Here is a 22,504-nt window from a genome sequence, read left to right on the forward strand (position 1 = left end):
GTATAAACTGTCTACACTTTTTAGCCTAGTCTCTCTTATAGCTCTTTATATGTATTTATGAAACTGCTATAGAACATTAACAAATGTTACATTTGCCTTCTAAGTTCTCTGCCAGCAGTGTCCTCTGCCATGTTCCTTCTAGGTTCTGGCAGCGTGAGGACAGGACACATGGAGAGAGACCCTTTAAACCTCCTTCCAAGGAAGTCAGTTCTCCCTGGTCCAGAGATTGCAAAGTGTAATTATTTTTCAGGAGAAAAATACTATTTGTAAGCATCATTCCTACCTGTATCCCAAAAGACTGAGTTCACTGATTTATTGAGCTTTTAACAAATATACTGTGCCTTTATTCTTTCCTAAATGTATATTTTACAATTTAGGTCTGCGTTTCTTAGTTCGTCTCTGCACAGATCTTGGATTAAAAGATGCTCAAGAATATGCCAGAAAACTGAAGAGGTTGGAAAAAATGAAAGAAATAAGGGAACAGGTATCTCATATGGGCCCCAAACTGCAGTCTGTTAATTTTTAGAATGTCAGCCTACTATAGCTCAAATGTGTGATGTTAGGAGCTTCTATAAGAAAACAGAGTTGAAATTTTTTTCTGCTCTGACATAATAGGAGGAATAACTAAAACTCTAGTTTGAGGATAAAATTCTGGCAAAAGTGGATTCCCAGGGAGAGGAAGTGCAATAGATTTCATATTATCTTAGTGGATAGCTACTAACAGACAAATAATTATAATTTTCCACAACATGAAATAGCTTACAGGTTAATTTGAAGACATAATTTTAATTGGAAAGTCCTGTGGACCATGAGAGACAGTTACTTCTCTGCAACAATGGAATCTGTGAGTGTGTACAAGTTTTCTAGGTGATTTTTATTGTCGCCAAAGTTTGAGAAGCACTCAGGCTTTATGCTCCTGAAGGGTTACCTTGATCAAATACCAACTCAGGATATAGAAGCTAATTTAAGAGGTGAAAAAGTAGACATAAAATATATCAGGCAGTGGATTTTCTTATATTGTTTTAAAATGGAAAAAGATTTGTATAAACTTAAGAGAGGAACATAAACCAATTCAGGTTTATGTGGGTCAGGGTAATTTCTCTTGCTGATTCCCTAACTCCTGTTTTAAAATGTTAAAACTAGAAGTTTTATCTAAAATGATTTTTCAGAGAAACTAGTCCTCTTTCTGGAACTATTATGGAAAGGAAGACTGTTCTCTTTTTTGTGCTTGGGGGAATCCACATTTTTGGGTAAGAAGAAAACATTGTACATTGTACATTGTACATTCATTAGTGCCAGCAAGAAGCAATTGTGGCACTGGGTTGTTGGCCAGGCAAGACAGACTCACTCTCAGCCCTCCATTCCTGAACACTGTGAGCCCCATAATGGTGTGGACCAGCCCCTGGAAACTGCAAGCCATGTAGCAGTGCTGTTTTTTAAAAGATGTTTTGCTTTTCTGCTTCACTGAACATGAAAAACATTAGCAGACAAACAAAGAGGTCTGTCAAAGCAAGAGTGTATGTTTGGAATAGAGCAAAATGGGAAGAGCAGGGCTTGAGGAATGAATATTTTAAATATGAAAAAGGAAGAGAAAAACAGCCAAAACACCAAAAAGGTTGGAGAATAAAGGTAAACTATTAAGAAGAAAAAGAAAATAAAGAAATAATAGAGACTGGGCACGGTGGCTCACGCCTATAATCCCAGCACTTTGGGAGGCCAAGGTGGGCAGATCACGAGGTCAGGAGATCGAGACCATCCTGGCTAACACACTGAAACACTGTCTCTACTAAAAATACAAAAAATTAGCCAGGCGTGGTGGAGGGCACCTGTAGTCCCAGCTACTTGGGAGGCTGAGGCAGGAGAATGGCATGAACCTGGGAGGCGGAGCTTGCAGTGAGCTGAGATCGTGCCACTGCACTCCAGCCTGGGCAACAGAGCGACACTCCGTCTCAAAAAAAAAAAAAAGACAAAATGCAGAATATTTTCATTGCTAGTCTAAAGATAAAAATATATTCAATTTTTAAATCAAATTTCTAAATTTTCAGACTATTCAAATACAGAAATGCTGTTTCAATATTTGCCAGTTTTCCCCCAAAGTAATCAGGAAACAATGCCAAGAAATGCTTTCTTTTGGCCAGATTGACAAAATAGCATGTGACATTCAAAATTAATATATCATTGGTACATATACCCAAATTTCCAGTTATTACCAAAATGCAATGAAAATAAACGTATAGTCAAGTTGAGCAGAAACCCTTTTGGTTATATTTCTTAAAAGGAGAGAGATCCAGTATTAAGATCCCATATTTAGCTTTAAAATTAACCAAACTAAAAAATGCAATTTTTAAAAAATTCTATATGTGTAATAATGGCTATAAGAATGTCTTGTACAATTTATATATTATTGACAAAAGTCAACAAAACTACTGAACAGAATATATCCTTAGTACAAAACTGATGGTGATTTGCATGTTGATTACATTTTCTAGGTTAAGATCACCAGTCATTTCTTTAAGGCCATTGATTTCAGATACTCTCATGCATTGCCCTGTGTTAGCCTCTCTGTTGTTTCGCTCAGAAAACATTGATTATGATCTGCCGTGCATATGGAGGACACAGTGAGGGACAAGAGTTGGCCCTGGTGCCTGAGGCACTCTAGGCAGAGCTGTGGGACTGAGAGGGGAGGGTCTTTGCTCCGAGAGGAGGTACTCAGAGGCCGTTCCCAGAGGGGCTTGTGTTTGGAGTGGGCATGATTGGACACTTGGAGTTTGGGGTGGAGAGAAAAAAATGTGGGCAGAGGTCTGAGGACAGGAAGTTAATATGGGTCCTTTGGAATTGAAGCCACTAAGGAATGTTTTTAATTTTGTTTTCTCTTGAATTTACAGTCAGCCAGTCTTCTTAACAACCCTTAACTACGTAACAAGTAACTGCTCCTTGTTCCATAGAACCGAAACCCAATTCTTAAGAAGTAAATGCGTAGTATGGTGGACAGAACCCCGTACTTTTTTCCTGACATGACCATTGGTCAACCGTGTGATCTGGAATGGATGTTTACCTTTCTGGACTTCATTCTTATCAGCTGTAAAATGAGGATAGCGTTCTAGCTTTGAACTTCTCAAACTATCTGTGGTGAAATTATTTTTTGCCAGTCTGTCACTGACATTACTAGAAAAATGATCCTGCACTTGGATGTCAGCAGGGTCCGACATCCAGCAACATTTTGATGCTGTGCAAGTTTGTAAGCACTTGCCCTCTGTTCATCTCATTGAGGACAGGTGGCAGTTTGTGGGCCATCAGTGGTTTCCAGACCCCACTCTGGGTGGCCCATCCTGGATAACCCATAGGACCCACCAGCTCATAATGGTTCTTCCAGTCCCCGGAAGAGTAGCATGCGAGTTTATGGTCACAGATTCATAATAAAGAGTAGGTTTAAAGGGAAAAAATGTTTATTTTCTCTCTTCCAGCATTTATTCACTTAATTTGTTCAGTTATTTTATTTGTGGCTACTTTGCTCCTCTATTCTGTGCCTTCTCTCATTTTTTTTCCAGAGTGGGAATGACATAATATTTTTTCCAGGTTAGGAATCCCATCTTTTTTCCCTATTATGAAAACAATAAATGTTCTTTTAAAAATGCAGGAAAATTGCTTTTGTAAATAATTTTTAATCCAAATAAAAATGTATAAAGAAAAAAGTGAAAATCACCTATCCCACCACTTAGACATCACTGTTATCATTCCCCTTTCCCAGGCATTTTTACAAATATATACAAACATATATCAACACATATATTTTAATGGGACTTTTTTTAAAACACAAATGAGATTTTTACAAAAAATACTGTTTTATAACCTCTCCCACCCACTTCGCAAAATAACATGGACCACTTCCCATGTCAGTAAATACAGATTTCCGTCACTTTGTGCTCCATATTTTGTTACATGGCTGTTTCCTGCACATCTTAGCGTTGAAGTGATAAGAATCATTTATGTCAATCATTGTTAAAATGCTTCCTCTCTTACCTACCATGAGGCCTTATCTCACATCCACTCCAAAGTGATAAGAATTTCTGTGAACTTTATGAAGTGTTAAAACTCTGGAAGGATGAGGGGAATAATTCTGAAAAGTGTGTCTCCTACTTGAGCCCTCATATACCATATGATGAGAATGTCGTCTTCACTATGTTTACAAGTGTTTACTGTGCTCCTAAAATGTACCCATGCCTGTGCTAGTTCTGAGGTGGGTTGCATGTCAGATGAGTCTGTGTGAGACAGGACCCTCGGGCCCCTGAGAGTGTGAGCAGGAATTCCCTGCCCAGTGTCCCTGAGGAGCAGCAGTGCCCACAGCCCAGGGTGTTCCCCGTGGAGTTGGGGAGCTTAAGCTGCAGGCCCTCATTTGCATTGCCTCTGTCTAATAAATTTTTATTTTTGCATTCATTTCATTTTCACAGTTTTTTGTTTTTGTTTTCTTTTTTGTATTTTTTTTTTTTTTAGTAGAGGCGGGGTTTCACCATGTTGGTCAGGCTGGTCTTGAACTCCTGACCTTGTGATCCACCCACCTCGGCCTCCCAAAGTGCTGGGATTACAGGTGTGAGCCACCGCGCCCAGCCCATTTTCACAGTTTTATATCCTCTTTCTCAGAAAGTTTCCCCCAAGCTGTATAAGCTTCTGGCCCCACACATTCTGGATCTGCCCCACTGTCACCATTCTTTATCCTTCCAGCCAAAGAACAATGTACTTTATCTATACTTGATCTTTATTTTCTCACTTCCCAGGTGCTCTTCAAATCAGTCTAACCTTGACTGCTTCCATTCACACAGCTAAAACTACCCTCACTAAGATTAGTCACTTACATAGCAGTCAATATGATGGACACTCTAACTTTCCGTCTGCCTGACTTAGCAGCAGCTCTGTATATGTGGTGTTTGTGACACACCCCTCCTGGCTTCCTTCAGTTCCTTTACACTGCACTGAGGCCACTTTACCTCCATCACACTCTTAAAGGGCAAGGTCAGCTGCTGGGCCAGCCCTGGAATACCCAGTGGGGCATCACAGAGTCTGTCCTGTTGCCTGGTGGGATTGCTGTCTGCAGCAGCTCTGTCTCTTGGGTGTTTACTTTGCACCTCCGAAGGAAGCACTTAGATCATGCCTGAAAACACTGCTGAGCAGAGCTCTGTTGTGTGAATGGTATGAGAGATGTGCAGTTAACTGAGTCTTGACAGTTGAGATTTCTTTTTTTTTTCTTACATAATAGGCACATTCTTAGAGAGTTCTTTGAACTTAGAACTTTATCAAACTAAGGTTTTGATAAATGTTTTGGTTTTACTTTTGAAGTTGCCTTCTCTGTAACTTCCACAAGAAATCCTTGCTACAGCTATTACAATGGTACAGCTATTACAATGGTTAGTACACAAGACTCCTTATGGTGGAGTTCACTGATTCTCAACTGCAAATAGGCATTCAGTTGGAAAAGAACACCACATTCTCTGTGCACAGGAGGATGATGAAGGAGAAAGACAAACCGGTAGAGTCGGACCCTGAGCATAATGAGAGCACATGGAGCCAGTCCCGACCAGGGGACACACAGGGGGTCTCCTGAGGAGATGAGGGAGGAGGAAATAGCTGAAAAGATGAGGGAGGGCAGGCAGACAGGGAGTAGCGGACCCATCCATGCAGGGTCCATGCCAGCTGGCATATCCAAGGAGATGCTGTTTTCCTTTTATTCTCTAAGCAGGCAGGACAGTCAGTTCCAAAAGTGATGAGGACAAAAAGTGGTGTCTACGAGAAGTGAGATGGCCTGCATGGGGCACATGGGAGGATCTAAGTGAGCAGTGGGGAGCCCTGAGGCTTGCCTGGTTTTTGTACTGATGGAGCTGTTTCCCCAGCACAGTGTCCTGGGAGTAGGAGAGGAAAAAGGGAAGGCACTGAACCAACCGAGGCTTAGGTTTCTCTTGATGAGTGAAGCAGAAAGACAAGAAGGAGGCAAGGACCATAGTTCCAATGTGGCGTCATGGCACGTGGTAGGCCTTGATTCTAGGCTGGACAGAAAGTAGGAATTTAAAGAGTTTAAAAAGAGAAGAGTGATGAGAGCCAGAGGACTGGAAAATTCTAGATGAGTGCAGGGAACAGGTGTCAGGCAATAAAGAGTGTAGTGATTATGGAAGTGCTTACTTACCTTCGCATACCCTGTTCTGAACCTCTGGTCACTTAAACAGGATACAAGTTTTCACATGTGGTTTTAAAAACTGTCAAGCTATGTGGACATTTGTCTTGATGAATTTGTTTTCAGCATTTTTTTTTTTTTGAGACGGAGTCCCTCTCTCTGTCGCCCAGGCTGGCATACAATGGTGTGATCTCGGCTCACTGCAACCCCCACCTCCCAGGTTCAAGCGATTCTTCTGCCTCAGCCTCCAGAGTAGCTGAGATTACAGGCGCCTGCCACCACACCCGGCTAATTTTTATATTTTTAGTAGAGATGGGGTTTTGCCATGTTGACCAGGCTGGTCTTGAACTCCTGACCTCAGGTAATCCACCCGCCTCGGCCTCCCAAAGTGCTAGGATTACAGGCGTGAGCCACCACACCCGGCCTATTTTCAGCATTTAAAGGTCTTTTTGGTATGCTGGAGATGATCCATCTGTGGTTGGATGAAAATCAAGTTTTGAAATAAAGTCAGATTATGGATGTTTAAATTCTTACTTTGCTACATCTTTTTAAGATTTTCTTTCATCTATGAAGGCAAGGAGAAAGTTGATATTTCAAGGGAAGTGCTTTTCCTTTTAATGGAAAAAAAATTGGATATGTTTATGAAACATTTGGAAGTCCTGAGTTTTAAGAGAGTATTTCATCTTACAGAAATGAGTTAATTATTGAAAAGAATTTCTTTCTTCCTAGCAAACCACAGACAATAACTTTATCCATGACCTGACAATTTATAAATATTTGGGAAGTTGTCAGGGTTAAGGAGTTAAATAATTTGTCTTTTGAATTAAATATGAAATTATGTTTATGTCTTATGTTTATATTATTAAAGATCTAAATAAAATATCCACCCATGTTAAGAAGTTTAATTCAATTATAAATATAAAAAGCCATCTGTCTCTGTTCACTAATCATCCTGTAGCTGTGTAAATGAACCATTATACATATGAAAATTTGATAGTGTGACTTGAGGCAGATGCAATGTTAATACAAAAATTCTAATACTTAGGCAAAACAGAACCATAAAATGTAGAAAGAAACCTAACAATGCCACAGTGTGGAGATACTTCTTAGGCTTTGAAGGCGAGTCTGTATCTAAGAAAGTAGACTGTTGGACAGATCTTAGGTCTTTTGTGAGGTTTTAATCATACTTTTATTTTATAAATTGAATTTCAAAACTCAGCTTACCTTTTTTTTTTTTTTTTTTTTTTTTTACCCTCAAATAGTTCAGGTCCAACCATTGTATATGAGGACTAATGGCAAGAAATGGCCCTTTTGTAGATTCTTATCCCCTCCTCACCCATCCCTCCCTTAAACTAAAGATCATGTTTAAGCCCTGAATGTTCACATCAAGAAAATACTGTTTAGTTTTGAGTTGTTTGTGTAAGCCAAGGTTACGCTGCACTTTTGAATTAAAGTGCTATACGAGTTTTCTCAAGTGCCTTAGAGGGGAAGGCTTGAACCCTCCACTTACAAAACAACTCAGGCTTTTTTTTTTTTTTCTCTATAGAATCACCTCTCAGGTATGATGGGTTAGTCCTAAGGGTAATGTAGTAATGTTAATTTTAAAATCCACCTTTATCTATATTCAACTTTGAAGGAATAGCACTTATTCTTTTAAACTTGTCTTCTCTTTGCTCTAGCGCATAAAGTCAGGCAGAGATGGCAGTGGGGGCTCCCGTGGCAAAAGAGAAGGAAGTGCTAGCGGTGGTAAGTATTTTCTCTTTCCCTGAAAAACTTGGTTTCCACATTTCTAGTATGTGGGCTTCTGGAAACATCTTGCAATAATCTAAAGTGTTCTTATGTGTCTGTCGGTTTGTTCTATACACAGTAAAACCTCACATTAATTAATTTGGTAAGCAGTCAGTCTGATATGTAAATGAGTATTTGTAAATGCTAACAGATTTTCTTAAATAACCATGCTTGTTTTTGCTAGTTGATTAATAAACAAGTTTTTCATTTATTAATCTCTCAGGTTGGACAGATTATCATAGATGGGCGTACTTATGAGGTTTTGCGGTGTTACATTTTTAAAATTTCCATTTGAAGGAAGTGCCATGAGAAGGAGGATGGTCCTATGGAATGCTGACAGCCCTAAATCTTTAGTCTGACTTTTAGTGTAGAATTAGTGACAAGCTAGGAATTAGGAGACATAGTGTGAGTCCCAGTCTTGATCGTGACGATGTATATATGTCTTTGGACCAACCACATAAATGCTATAGGCTTTTGGTGATTTCTGAAGTTCTTTGCATCTCTAAAATTCTTTTACTCCTTGTGACATCATTACATAATAAGACATTTTATTGAGTTTTCCACCCCTTCTTCCCATCAACAATCTACCTTCTTTCTCTACTTCAGGCAGGCAGTGTAAGTTAAACTTAGTACAAATTTGGTGATTTTAAAGAAGCTAATTTTAAAAATAAATGTCGAATTGGGGTCTATAAATATACCTACATTCTCTCCTATCCATACTCAGCACTCTCATGCATATATGACCTAGCTCCATGTAACTATCCAGCTGCATTCTGTCATATCTGTTTGTGATGTAGGAGTCAGGACAAAGACAAATGTAGCTCTTAGTTAGGCAGGCCTTTCATCCATTCACAGTGTTTATTGGATGCATACTGTGTGCCAAACACTGTGCTAAGAGCCAAGGACATGGGAACAAATAAGACGTGGTCCCCATGCTCAAAGAAGTTAGAATCTAGTTGGAAAGACACACAGCTTCTAATGGTGCTGTGGATGCTGCCATGGTAGAGAAATGTACATGAGTTTTCAAACTTTCCTAGGGATAGAAACTGCAGCTGGGACAAAGACTCCTTGAATTCAGAGCTGTGCTTTGAAATTCAAGGAGGCTTCGTCCCAATTGCAGTCAAATTCAATTTATAACTTAGTAGGCAGTTACAGCCATCAGTGGCATCGGGTTCTAGCCAGGCCACTTGATTCCCCAAGAGTCAGTCCAGCGTCTCCAGCTAAACCTCATGGTGCTGGCCTGTTTATCTTCAGGAGCCATTACCCAGAGCTGGAGAAATCAGTAAAAGCAGCATTGAGCCCAAGCCTCAAGAGTACCAAAGGCAGTCTGTCACATCAAAGAGTAGCCACTTCCATCTCTTCAGCCACCATGGTCCTGATGGATACTCCTGTCTCCTTGCTCTTCCCTAGCCCCAGATATCTCACACACTCCACTTTAATGGATCCGTGTGACTATCTGGGGTTGGATTTAGTCAGAGAGATCTGGCCCAGCAGTTCTTAAGCCAGAGGCAGCCATAAGCCCACAGCTCCTTACCCAAAACCCCTGGGGCCAGGTGTGTTGTGGAATTCAGAACCTTTTGGAGTTTAGAAAGCAAGATGTATTAGCCATGTATCATATACTACCCAAGGAGAGCACCTCAGACATATTAATTCAGTGAAACATGAATATTCACACTAAGGATAAATAAAGACTATGAATAGCCTCAAATCAAGTCAAGTTCTGTACCCAAGAAGTTTATATATTGCCACCTGAAGAGTTGGCTTTCAGAGCTCTTTGGAATTTGGAACTGTAGATGAGGGTCATGGATGTGTACCAAAAATGTTCTTAACAGCCAAGAAGTCCACAGACTAGGCATTGTACAACAGTCAAAAGCAACTCTAGACAGCTCCCCAGACCAGCAGAGTGCTGCTGGTTCATCCTTGCTCCTAGGAAGCAGGAAGTACGTGATATCAGCTCTCTTGGAAATAACTGTCCCTTTAAGGAGTAATTGTCTTGAGTAACCCCTAAGGAAGTATTAAGTATTAAAATTCTAGGGCCAGATTCACCATCCCCTAAGGATTCTGCATTTCTCTCTGAAAATCTTAAGTTCAGAATAACCAACCAGTTCCTTCTAAACATCAACAACCTTATGTTAAGTTCTCTGACCCTTCCCTGGTAATTCGTAAGTTTATAAAATCTCTCCCCTTAACTTAAGCCTTAGTTTCCCAGATGCCATCACTTTGAAAATCTGCCTCAGAAACATCAGTACCTCCTAATGGGATGTGATAGAACACCCGAAAAACTGCTGAATGGTGTGGTGCTTCCCCAGAGCCCAGGGGACAGTGTCTGGGGTCCCACCCCCGAGAAAGTAACCCCAGGAAGACTGACAGCTGCCTCTCGGAAACAGATTGATCAGTGTGCCTCAGGCCACCGCAGGTTCAGATCCTTTGACATGAAGAATTGCCCAGCCTCCCTGGTGACCTTTCCCATAGCCCTCTTTCAGTCGTGCTGGCATTAGAGCACAGAGAGGGCTTCACTCGGCCAGGGACCTCCTCCACGGTCAGGGAAGAAGGGACTGACAATGAAGAGAGGTAGGGCCACCCCAGATCTGATACCTGTGTGCTATAAAAGAGAGGCCTTCCTCTTGAAGAGTTCCCTTCTGGTCCTGGCCTCCCACTGCTGCTTTTTCTTTTTTAATCCATTTTCCTTTCTTTCTTCCAGTCCATTTCAGTCCAACACAAATAGTCAGTTCTAGTGCACAAATAAGCTTTATTCTCACATGAGAGACTTTTGGCATACAAACTCTGTGCTCTCGAGGCATTTTACAAGCAGGGTTGCGTGTTACTAGGTTCTTCTGGCACAAATTTAAAGCACTCATCAGTCCCTTCCTAGGGTGCTTTCCCCCATCATTTGCCTTTTCGTTCCTTATTTTCTGACATCTCGAGTTATGCATCATCCCAGACTTTTTCATTTCATCCTGGAGCCCAGTTTGAATGCTGCTTTCTGTGGCTGAGCTGGTTCCACGCTGACACTTTTGCAGGAATCGTGTTTTCTGTCCCCCTTCTCCAGTTCTCAGCACAGGCCACACTCCAAGGCTGGCCCTGGCTGTGAAGTCGGAACAAACCCAGGCTATGAGGCTTCTCTCCCTTTCTCCTTCCTTTTGATTTCAAAGTCTTAATAGTTAACAGTATTTATATTCTCTGCAGATAAACTGATGAGGGGAATAACTATATTCTGTCCATTGTTTTGGTTGAATTTTGTTAAAGGTTGAGAAATTGACAGAACACATCTGCTTCTCATGTGTAGCTGTCCTCAAGACACAAGAATTCCTTCTTGGATGGCATTTTCTATTTTTGCATGATAGTGGCATTTTGTGACTTATTTTGAGTATGGTGTTATTAAGCTTTCATTTTTAAAGTGCTTTTTGGTTTACCCTGTGTGATTTTTAATGGCTTTCTGCATTTTTTAGTTTGATTTTTATGTCTTGGATATAAACTTTTCCAATGAAAATGGATCAATTTTAGACTGAAAATAATTTTATAATGAAAATCAGGATAAGATTCAGTGAACAGAAATTCACTTTATGGTATCTTTTATAAAGCACATTGTAAACATATTTTATTTTAAAAAACTGAAGTCTATATATATATATATATATATATATACATATATATATATATTTTTTGAGACAGAGTCTTGCTGGAGTGCAGTGGCGTGATCTCTGCTCACTGCAAGCTCCACCTCCCGGGTTCACACCATTCTCCTTCCTCAGCCTCCCAAGTAGCTGGGACTACAGGCACCCACCACCACGCCCGGCTAATTTTGGGTATTTTTAGTAGAGATGGGGTTTCACCATGTTAGCCAGGATGGTCTCGATCTCCTGACCTCGTGATCCACCTGCCTCAGCCTCCCAAAGTGCTGGGATTACAGGCTTGAGCCACCGCGCCTGGCCAGTTATATTTTAATATTCTAGTCCAAGTTTGAGCATGGCTAATTAACACCTTTCCACAGTTTTGCTGGGGCCTGATGGTGTCACAAGCAGAGAATGAACAAGTCATGCTCAGTGCCCACCAGGGAGGACGAGACAAGGAGCGTACGCTCTGAGGACGTGCATAGGCCTAAATGTAGAGGACAGGCCGACACAAGTCAGCCAATTACGGAAGGAATTGCTGGACATCTATGTGGGGAGGGAGTCTTCAGAGGCCGGGGGGCGGGTGCTGTCACGTCTCTAAGGATCATGCCTGTCAGCCTCAGTCCCAACTTGCATGTCCCTTCACCCCATAAATCTAGACCACAGTTTTGCAGGATACCCGAGTATCCAGCCCACTTTGTATACGGTATGTATCACAAAGGAATCTTGATGAATAATAAGTATTAGAAGATAGTGAACAGCACCAGAGCACCAAAGTAGTCTCAGTGTTACAGTTCCAGAAAAAGTTTGCCTATGCCAGTATACCCAGCTGGTGTAATCTGCCAATGTGTCGTCTGTGTTCTGATACAGTAATTCTCAGTAATTTGGGGTGTGCAGACTTTTTCTTTAAAGGGCCAGGTAGTAAATAGTTTAGGCTTGCAGGCCAAGTCTCATCTACCGAAAATATTCCACTCTGCTGTTGTGTATTGAAAGCAGCTGTACACAGCGTGTAAGTGAATAAATGTGATAGTGTTCTATAAAACTTAATTCTTGGACACTGAAGTTAGAATGTTATATGAGTTGTATATGTCACAAAATATTATTATTGTTTGCTTTTCTTCCTAACCATTTTAAAATGTACAAATCATTAGCTTGCTGGATAGACAAAAATAGGGTGGGCCAGATTTGGCCCACACACTGTAGTTTGCTAATCCCTGCTCTAAGCCAAAGTCTCCATGAATATTTTTGGTAATGACAGGTGGGGCCTGGGAATTATCCTTTTGATCAAAGCACTGCTTGAAGCCATTTCATCCTGGTATACAGCTTGAACAGTAAAAGTCTGTATCAGTGAACTTCTTCTCTTAAAACCACCTTAGTTGTTTACAATTCACCCACCTTACTAAGTCAACACACATCACAGAGCATATGATGAGATTTTGTATCTTCAACAGAACATGCTCCTTAACTCTCACCCTTAGCCTGTTGCCCTGAGTTTTCAGTCCTTGTCATAATCCCATTCCTGGCATTCATTCAACATCCATGGACCACCTTCCTGAACTCATCACATCTTATGTGAACAAGTTACTTAAATCTCTTTGTCACAGTTTCCTCATCAGTAAAATGAGACTGAAAACAGGACCTTCCTGATAGGGTTGCTGAGGAGGAAATGGGCTCATGTGGAAAGCTCTTAGAGAAACTCCTGATAAGGGCAAGCATGTGCAAGGGTGAGCATGGCTACTGTGACTCCCGCCTGACAAAGGGAGTGCATGGGCAGGGCCTGGAATACCAGTGTCCACTGCACTGCCAGCGCCCATGTTCTCACCACTGCCAGTGTGTGACCTCTGAGTGTGAGAGCCTCAGTTTCTCCCTAACACAAGAGGGTCATGTTTATCCATGCAGTGTAACCAAGTGTACCCCTGTCTCACTGTTGAGTTGAATTTTGTTTTTTTAAACAAGAATTACTAGTGCTTATAAATAAAAATAAATGTTGGTTCTTGAAGTTACCAATTTGGAAAGCTGAATATTTACTTCAGTAATGCTGCTGTTAATCAAAACATTTGTGAAACTCCTTTTTTATAATTGCCTGCAGAGGCAAGTTACAAAAAGCACAGGAAATTTAATCCAAAACTTTTACAAAATACATATGCACATACATACATATATATGCATACACACATATATATGCATGCATATATCCTATCTGTAAAATATATACACATGTATTTTATATATACATGTGTGCACATACATACAAACACACATTTTATGAGTTTTTACCCTCTTTCCCTTCCTACCTTTCTGCTGTTTTATCTACAGGTAAGCATTTTCTCACGTTTTCTAGCCATAATAAGTACTCAGTAAATACCAACATTCTTCCAGCTTCACCTCTCATATCCTCTTTATATGCTAGGTATTAAGTATTTAAGTTTGCCACATAACAAATATATAATGTTACCTCCTTTGTTCTCTTCACTGAGTCCCTCCAGAGTCTCCCTCTCCTGAGTATTGCCTATACAGTAGCTATCGGCCTTCATTTTTACAATTTTAATATATTCCTGTTAGGTTTTGTTGGGTAATAATGTAATGGGATCAATAGAAGTAGGGGGTGAGGGTTGAAATCAAACTGAGAATTGCAGCTGTAACAATGTAAGAATGAGCTGAAATTCTCAGAGTAAGGCTAGGTCCAAGCAATGGTCCTTGTAAAAATTATCAGAGTATTATGTCATCTGAGCTGATAAGATCATTACTTTCTTGGACTGTGGGTTGGGAAAGTACTTTGGATCCCTAGCTGTGGTGCGCTGCCTCTTAACTTTGGAAAGGGACAGGAGCAAAGGAAGATCAGCTTCCTGGTAATAAGAGGATAGGCCATTTGCAAGTCAGATTACAGAGCACCTAGAAGTAAATTGGTCAGTAAAGGCCTCCTAAAGGTCCCAAAGTTATTGTCTGATGCTCTTCAGTGTTTCTAGATATAAACAAATACTTCCTCATACTTAAGGAGTGAGAATAGATCTTAATTATTGCATCTTAATAGAGGCTAAATTGAATATCATCTTCTTAAAAATAGAAGAGAGAGACAGACCAAAAAGCTTTTACAAAGTGTCTAATGGATAATGAAATCAATTTATAGCTCACCAAAAGAGAGTTATTTAAGAAGAGATTTGAAAAAGTAAGAACCACTATATTCATAACACATTCAAAGGAATGGGCAGAATTTTTTAGAAAGTTTCATTTTAGATAGTACTTTCAAAAAATAAGAAACTAATAGGGGCAATTGATAGACTTCCTAGCTTAAGGGAAGGGGAATGTTGAAAAATGATTATATACGTATTATAATTGGGCCTTGAAGACTACAGAGGGCCATTAGATTTTTCAGCTAAGATAGTTTTGATAGCCTTAAAGAAAGCAGTCTCAGTGTACTGTTAGAGGCAAAAGTCAGATTCTAATGATTTAAGAAGTGAATGAGTTCCAGGGAGGTAGAGAAGAGGATATAAACTATTCTCTCACACATGGTGGTAAAATATACAGCCTCACCAATAACTAAAACAATGCAAACTTGCCAAGACCAGCTCAGTTATGGAGACCCTAACCCAGCAGTGCTTGAGGAATTAAAGACACAGACACAGAAATAGAGTGCAGAGTGGGACCAGGGGGCTGACAGCCGTCAGAGCTGAGAGCCATGAACAGAGTCTGACCCACATATTATTGACAGTAAGCCAATGCTAAGCATTGCTTCTATAGATTATAGATTAGCTAGAAGCATTCCTTATGGGAAACAAAGCATTTTTAGCTAGGAGCAGAGAAACAGGCCCCGGCTGATTATCTGCAGCAAAAACATGTTGTTAAGGCACAGGCTGCTCCTGCTATTGTTTGTGGCTTGAGCAGTTTTCCGCTCCCGGGGGTGGGGGGGCCAGGTTTTCCTTGCCCTGCTCCAGTAAACCAACAACTTCTAGCAGTGTGTGTGATAGCCATCACGAGCATGTCACATTGCTGCAGAAATCCTGTTTATGACCAGTTTCTTTAAGGCCTATTTATGACAGGCTTAGGGCTTGCTACCAGGCTTAGGGCTTGTCTCCCTTTTCGTTTTTGCAAAGCGATAAAGGCAAAGGCAGCTTTGTCACGGTGGGCTACTTCTCGCAGGATTTGGGATCTGCATCGGCAGACTACACAAAGACAGACAACACAGATTAAAAGCACAATCATCATTGAAATCACAGAGCCTCCAAGTGTCTTGATCCATTTTAATGGGTTAATAGCTGCTAATCCATCTGCAGCTCCTTCAAGCACTTCAGTTCCTGGCATTAGCGTCACATGTGCCTGAGAGGCTTGAAATACTTGTTTCTTCAGTTTTACAATATCTAAAGATAAATTTCCAGTATGACCCTTTAAATGTCTCCTAACTCTTTCCCACTCGTGCTCTGTTTCATTATACAGATGAGGAGTAATGCAAAAATCAGAAGTATTCCAATCACATTGTAACTGCATTCTGTATTTTAGACTAACTACTCAATCTCCTAGCCACATTACAGTTTGTCGGAGATCATCGATTTGATTAGCTAGTTTCTGGTCTATATTAGTTTGGGAATTCCACAGCAGAGTAGAATTTTTCTGCCAATTATTTACATAGTCTGCTGTTTGTACTGTGGAATGCAAAGCAACTCCAGCTACCACGGCAGTAGCTGTGACAGCAGTCAATCCCGTAATGATTAAAATTAAAGTGGCAATTAAACGCCGAGAGTGCCTCAAAATCTATCGAAGAATTTCAGTAATAATATGCGCAGAAGGAGAGGCTTCCCAAGGACGGGAAAGCTTTACAGGTATCCATACGCCTTCTCGGGCTCTTACTACTAAAATAGAATGATCAGTATTATACAAGGAAGAATTCACACAAGAAAACAATCTATATTCTTGACAAGTCATATGATGATTAGGGAGATCAAGTTTTAAATCACCCACTACAAACAGGAAAGGCGGACAGACACAACTATGTATCCAGACTGAACTGTTGTGAGCCAATTCTAACATGTAATTAGGATTATATTGGGTTGGCTTAGTACATTTTCCTTCCCAAATCTTTATCTTTTTCAGTGCCATTAATATTTTCCATAACTCCTTATGTTTAGCTCTTACATCAGGTCATATCATTTGGGGTTGAGATACCACTATACCACCATATGCCCAAATAATAGGAACTCTTGCTGTACTTCTTATAGTGTCCACCATCTGATTATTTTGTTTATATGCAGGGTGACCATTACCTACAGATTGAGAGGTGAGCCTCATAAATGCCCCTTTAGGGGACCAATCGATAATGACTCCATATGAATCATTACACAACACCTCTGCCTGCCTTGCAACACAATCTTCCCAAGCAAATACCTTCATTTTTGCTGACCATGTCCAATCCACTTTACAGATAGGTTTTTGAGGGTGGTAAACTTCGGTTACAGGAGCATAATAATTGTGATAAATACTAAGACCAGAAAGCATATGTAATTGTGTCATGGAGATGTTACATTCAGGCACTATCGCCAGCCAGGATTGATGACTGGGAGCTAAACACCTATTGGCTTTTCCCAAACAAATAGGTAAATCCTCAAATGCCAACAAGATATTCATAATAGTTCCTTCCTCTTAGGGCTTAGACGGGCCTCTATCATCTATAGAACTAGGCATCTAAAAACTATCGTTAGTATATACCTCCACTGGGGGGTCTAACCATGTTTCTGGCTGTAGAAGTGGTGGAAAAGGAATATATGTCCAATAAGTATAATTGTCTTTTGTTTCAGCAGTCACTGGGGGAATACTCATGGCAATGGTGAGCACAGCCATCATAGCTACCATTAGATTACTCATTGTAACTGGTTGTCCCGCCTCCTTCAGATTTTCTTCCGCCATCTGTGTCAACTTCTTCATCTGGCCCCAGGGGGGTGGCTGTGCCCGACCAGTGTTGCTCGCCAGCACTTGTGTCTTCCTTATCGTCAGTCTCAACATGGCTGCAACCGGGGGGTCCTCGGGTTCCTCCCAAAATCTCTTCCTTGGCATCTGGCTGATGATAAGTTTTCAGGTATCTTGATGGTATCCAAATCAGCTGCTGGTTTTGGCCTGGAGAAACACAAGCATAACCTCTACCCCATGTTATTATTTTACCTATTTCCCAACTCGTTATCGAATCTCTCCACCAAACCAGTTGTTCCGCTTCTATCTTTGCAGCTGGTTTTGGTAGATGCCGTTCGGCTGCTGATAGCATCTGGCCTTTAGATAGGCTCAAAAAATTTAAAGTCAGTAATGCTAGATTCAGTTGCATGTGTGGAGTCCTATAATCACTGTCCCTGTTTCCCCCTTCTGCTTTTGCAATTGTCATTTTAGGGAGAGATTCATTCATTCCACAATGGCTTGTCCTTGTGAATTATATGGGATGCCAGTAATGTGTTTAATATTCCATATAGAGAAAAATGTAGCTAGAGCTTGGCTAGTATAGCCTGGGACATTGTCTGTTTTAACAGAAGCTGGAATGCACATGACCGTGAAGCATTGCAGAAGATGCCGTTTAATACAGGCAGAAGATTCTCCTGTTTGACAGGTAGCCCAAACAAAGTGAGAAAAATGTATCTACACATACATGCACATAAGCTAGTCTCCTAAACGAGGGAACATGGGTGACACCCATTTGCCAAAGAGAATTAGGTTCCAATCCTCGAGGATTAACTCCTCCTGTAAAAGATGAGGAATGCACCATTTGACAAGTTGGGCATCGCTGGATAATAGCTTTAGCTTCTTTCCAGGTAATGCTGTATCTGCGTTTGAGACCAGAGGCATTAACATGGGTTAAATTGTGAAAGTGTCTAGCATTAGATATTTCAGTAGCAGCTAGGCAATCAGCCATTTGATTCCTTGGAGTCAAAAGTCCTAGAAGAGTTGTATGAGCTCCAATATGAGTAATGTAAAAAGAGTGCATTCTGTTCCTAACTGTGGTTTGTAATTGGGTAAATAAAGTCATCAGTTGTTCATCTGTGTGGAATTGTAGCTGAGCATTTTCAACTAACTGTGTGGAATGAACCACATATGAAGAATCAGAAATTACATTGGCAGGCATCTCAAAAGCAGTCAGCACCTCAATTACAGCTACAAGCTCCGCTTTTTGAGCTGAAGTATAGGGCGTCTGGAAAACTTTACGTTTTGAATAAGAAGCTTTACCATTACTAGACCCATCTGTAAAAACATTTTCAGCACCTACAGTTGGTTTAGATTTAGTTATTCCAGGGAGAATCCAATTAGTTAATTTTAAAAATTGAAATAATTTTGTTTTCGGAAAGTGATTATCAAGAACACCTACGAAATCAGCTAAATGGGTTTGCCAAGACTATTTATAAAGTCCTGTTGTGTTAGTGTTTTTGTAAGAGGGACAATAATTTTTCCAGGGTCATATGCATGCATATGGGAGTTTGGGTTCTCCCATTTCCTACCAGAGTAGCAATTTGATCTAAATAAGGAATTAGAGTCTGTGAATTAGCATGTGGAAGAAAAAGCCATTCTACCAAGTCCTGCTCTTGGACAATAACACCAGTAGGTGAATGCTGTGTCGGAAAAATCAGCAAGTCTAAAGTCTTCGTTGGATCTATTCTATTTATTTGAGTTGTATGCACTTGCTTCTCAATCAGCTGTAAGTCTGCCTCAGCTTCCTTTGTTAATTGACAAGGGCTAGTGAGACTAGGATCTCCTCTAAGGATAGAAAATAGATTACTCATGGCATAGGTAGGAATGCCTAGAGCAGGTTGTATCCAATTAATGTCCCCTGGTAATTTTTGAAAGTCATTCAGTGTTTTCAATTGATCCCTACTTATGGTTACTTTCTGTGGCACTACTGTAGTGACATTTACTAAGGTCCCCAAGTAGGAGTGAGGAGGAGCAGTCTGAATTTTGTCAGGACCTATAATTAAACCGGCTCGAGAAATCGAGTTTTATAAGTGATCATAACATTGGAGTAATATTTCCCGAGTCGGGGCAGCACAAAGAATATCATCTATATAATGAATAATGTAACACTGTGAAAATTTTTTACAAGTAGGTTCAATTGCTTGTCCTATATAAGTGACAAATTGTTGGACTGCTTAACATGCCTTGTGGGAGCACTTTCCAGTGAAAACGCTTAGCAGGCTGCAGGTTGTTTACCGCAGGAATTGTAAATGCAAACCGTTCACAGTCTTGCTCAGCTAAGGGGATAGTAAAGAAACAGTTTTTTAAATCTATGACTATTAAAGGCCAATTTTTAGGAATCATAGTAGGAGAAGGCAATCCTGGCTGCAGTGCCCTCATAAGTTGTATAACTGAATTAATGGCTCTAAGATCTGTCAACATTCTCCATTTACCTGATTTTTTCTTAATAACAAAGACTGGAGAATTCCAGGGAGAAAATGTTGGAGCTATGTGTCCTTTTTCTAATTGTTCAGTAACTAAGTCCTCTAAAGCCTCCAGTTTCTCTTTACTCAGCGGCCACTGCTCTATCCAAATTGGCTTACCTGTTAACCATTTTAAAGGTATAGGTTCTGGAGGCTTAACAATGGCCGCCATCAAAAATGATCTAAACCCTGATGAGAATTCTGTCCTTCCGCTTGAAGCAGTTTCTTTAACCCTTGTAAATTTTTTCCTAATCCCATGCCAGGCACGTACCCCATCTCTTGTATCATATGCTGACTTTGAGGGCTGTATAGTTGCTCAGAAATTAGAACTTGTGCTCCCCATTGCTGTAATAAATCTCTCCCCTATAAATTTATAGGTACAGAAGTTATAATTGACTGGATAGTCCCAGGTTGTCCATCGAGTCCTTCACAATGCAAAATATAACTGCTTTGATATACTTCAGGGGTTTTACCAACTCCAACTCTGTTAAATTGAGTGGGTTGAATTGGCCATGCGGACGGCCAGTGCTGTAGAGAAATAATGGAAATGTCCGCTCCTGTATCTACCAATCCTTTCATTTTTTTTCCTTGAATGGTTATTTCACAGGTAGGACGTTTATCAGTAATTTGATTCACCCAATAAGCTGCTTTGCCTTGTTTATTTGTGCTTCCAAATCCTCCTGTTTGTTTAATTTCACTTTTTCCCATTCCCACATACAGCACAGTCAGGAGCTGTGCTATACGCTCTCCTGGCTCTGCTTTCCAGGGAACAGAAGTAGATATAACAATTTGAATTTCCCCATTGTAATCTGAATCAGTGACTCCTGTATGTACTTGCACTCCTTTTAAATTTAAACTAGACCTACCTAGAAGTAATCCTACCGTCCCCACTGGCGTCATCTGACTGGAGACAGCAACATTCTTTAACAGTCCCATTACAAAAGGAGAACCTGGTCCATATTGATTAATAGCTGGTTTAAATTCTTTGAGGAATTTAAAAGGAAAAGGCTCAAATGTAGCCATAATATTCCCCTGTTGATCAGGTGAGTATATTCTAACAGAGAACTGCCAAGCATCCATATCACCCTCTCATCTAGCTTGCTAGATCCCTGCCTAAATGGAACTGAGAGCGGTCGCTCGAGGCACTACTGGAACAGTCACTGGGGCAGCTACTTTTTGCCCAGTGTCCTCTGGAAAAGAGAGATTTGGAGAGTCAGGCCACTCTTTTTCTTCAAAATAATGAGGGGGTATAGAGGGGTAGGGACAAACCTCTCCCTCCTTTGTCTCTTTAGCTGGCAAGCAAACCTGCTCTGTCACCTCTTCTGTTAGTTACTTCATTACACTCTCCTTCTTCCTCTGATTCCTCCTCCTTGTCATCTATATAGAAAGGCTCCAAGGTGGAACAAACCAGAATCCACACTGACCAGACAGTTACAGGAATATCCTCAGCACCATCCTTATATGCCTTTTTCAGTGTGCTGCCTACCTTTTCCCAGACCTCTACATTCATAGTTCCTCAGTCCTGAAACCAGGGGCAGTATTTCTCTACCACACTAAAAAGTTGCATAAGTCAGCTGGTGCTAACCTTCACTCCTTTTCTGAGGAGATGCCGAAGCAGACTCAAGCCTCGTGCCTGCTCGACCCTTGTCCCATTGTTACCCTGATGCTTCCGAGCTCCCCTTGTTACTCACCACAGGGATTGCTTAAGAGTACTCGGGTGTTCCCCAGCGTAGTTCCACGTTCTCCAACTGTCGCTTCGGGGCGACCCTTCGACCCGGGTTCAAGCCCCCATGTTGGGCACCGCTTGCCGAGACCAGCTCGGTCGTGGAGACCCTAACCCAGCAGCACTAGAGGAATTAAAGACACCGACACAGAAATAGAGTGCAGAGTGGGATCAGGGGGCTGACAGCCGTCAGAGCTGAGAGCCACAAACGGAGTCTGACCCACATATTATTGACAGTAAGCCAGTGCTAAGCATTGCTTCTATAGGTTATAGATTAGCTAGAAGCATTCCTTATGGGAAACAAAGCAATTTTAGCGAGGAGCAGAGAAACAGGCCCTGGCTGATTATCTGCAGCAAAAACATGTTGTTAAGGCACAGGCTGCTCCTGCTATTGTTTGTGGCTTGAGCAGTTTTCCGCTCCCGGGGGTGGGGGGGCCAGGTTTTCCTTGCCCTGCTCCAGTAAACCAACAGCTTCTAGCAGTGTGTGTGATAGCCATCACGAGCATGCCACATTGCTGCAGAAATCCTTTTTATGGCCAGTTTCTTTAAGGCCTGTTTATGACAGGCTTAGGGCTTGCTACCAGCACAAACTAACCTATAAAATTAGCAATGAATTTTTTAAAAGGTAATTCCCAAGGGTAGCAAGGATGAGATGAGATGAGCACTGTTTATTAACTAAATTCTGCTGGGGGGAGTTCTAAGTGGCACACCCTGCTGGGAATGTTTGGAAATATTCATCAAGCCCTTTAAAATGCCCATACCCAGCCGGGCATGGTGGCTCACGCCTGTAATCCCAGCACTTTGGGAGGCCAAGGCAGGCAGATCA

At 41.0% G+C, this 22,504-nt stretch overlaps 1 protein-coding gene across 50 annotated transcripts in view; it reads left to right on the forward strand.

Moving 5' to 3' along the window:
• IFT88 (intraflagellar transport 88) overlaps positions 1 to 22,504 on the forward strand; it is a 124,884-nt gene that overhangs the window by 96,380 nt on the left and 6,000 nt on the right. For 34 of the 50 annotated variants that reach the window (XM_009426641.4, XM_016924948.4, XM_054664769.2 and 31 more), the window contains 2 exon segments: positions 378 to 484; positions 7,840 to 7,906. In XM_009426641.4, coding sequence (XP_009424916.4) covers positions 378 to 484; positions 7,840 to 7,906 — 174 coding nt within the window. 50 annotated transcript variants of the gene reach the window in all.

The sequence above is a fragment of the Pan troglodytes genome, chromosome 14 (assembly GCF_028858775.2).
Source record: "Pan troglodytes isolate AG18354 chromosome 14, NHGRI_mPanTro3-v2.0_pri, whole genome shotgun sequence".
Classification (NCBI taxonomy): Eukaryota; Metazoa; Chordata; class Mammalia; order Primates; family Hominidae; genus Pan; species Pan troglodytes.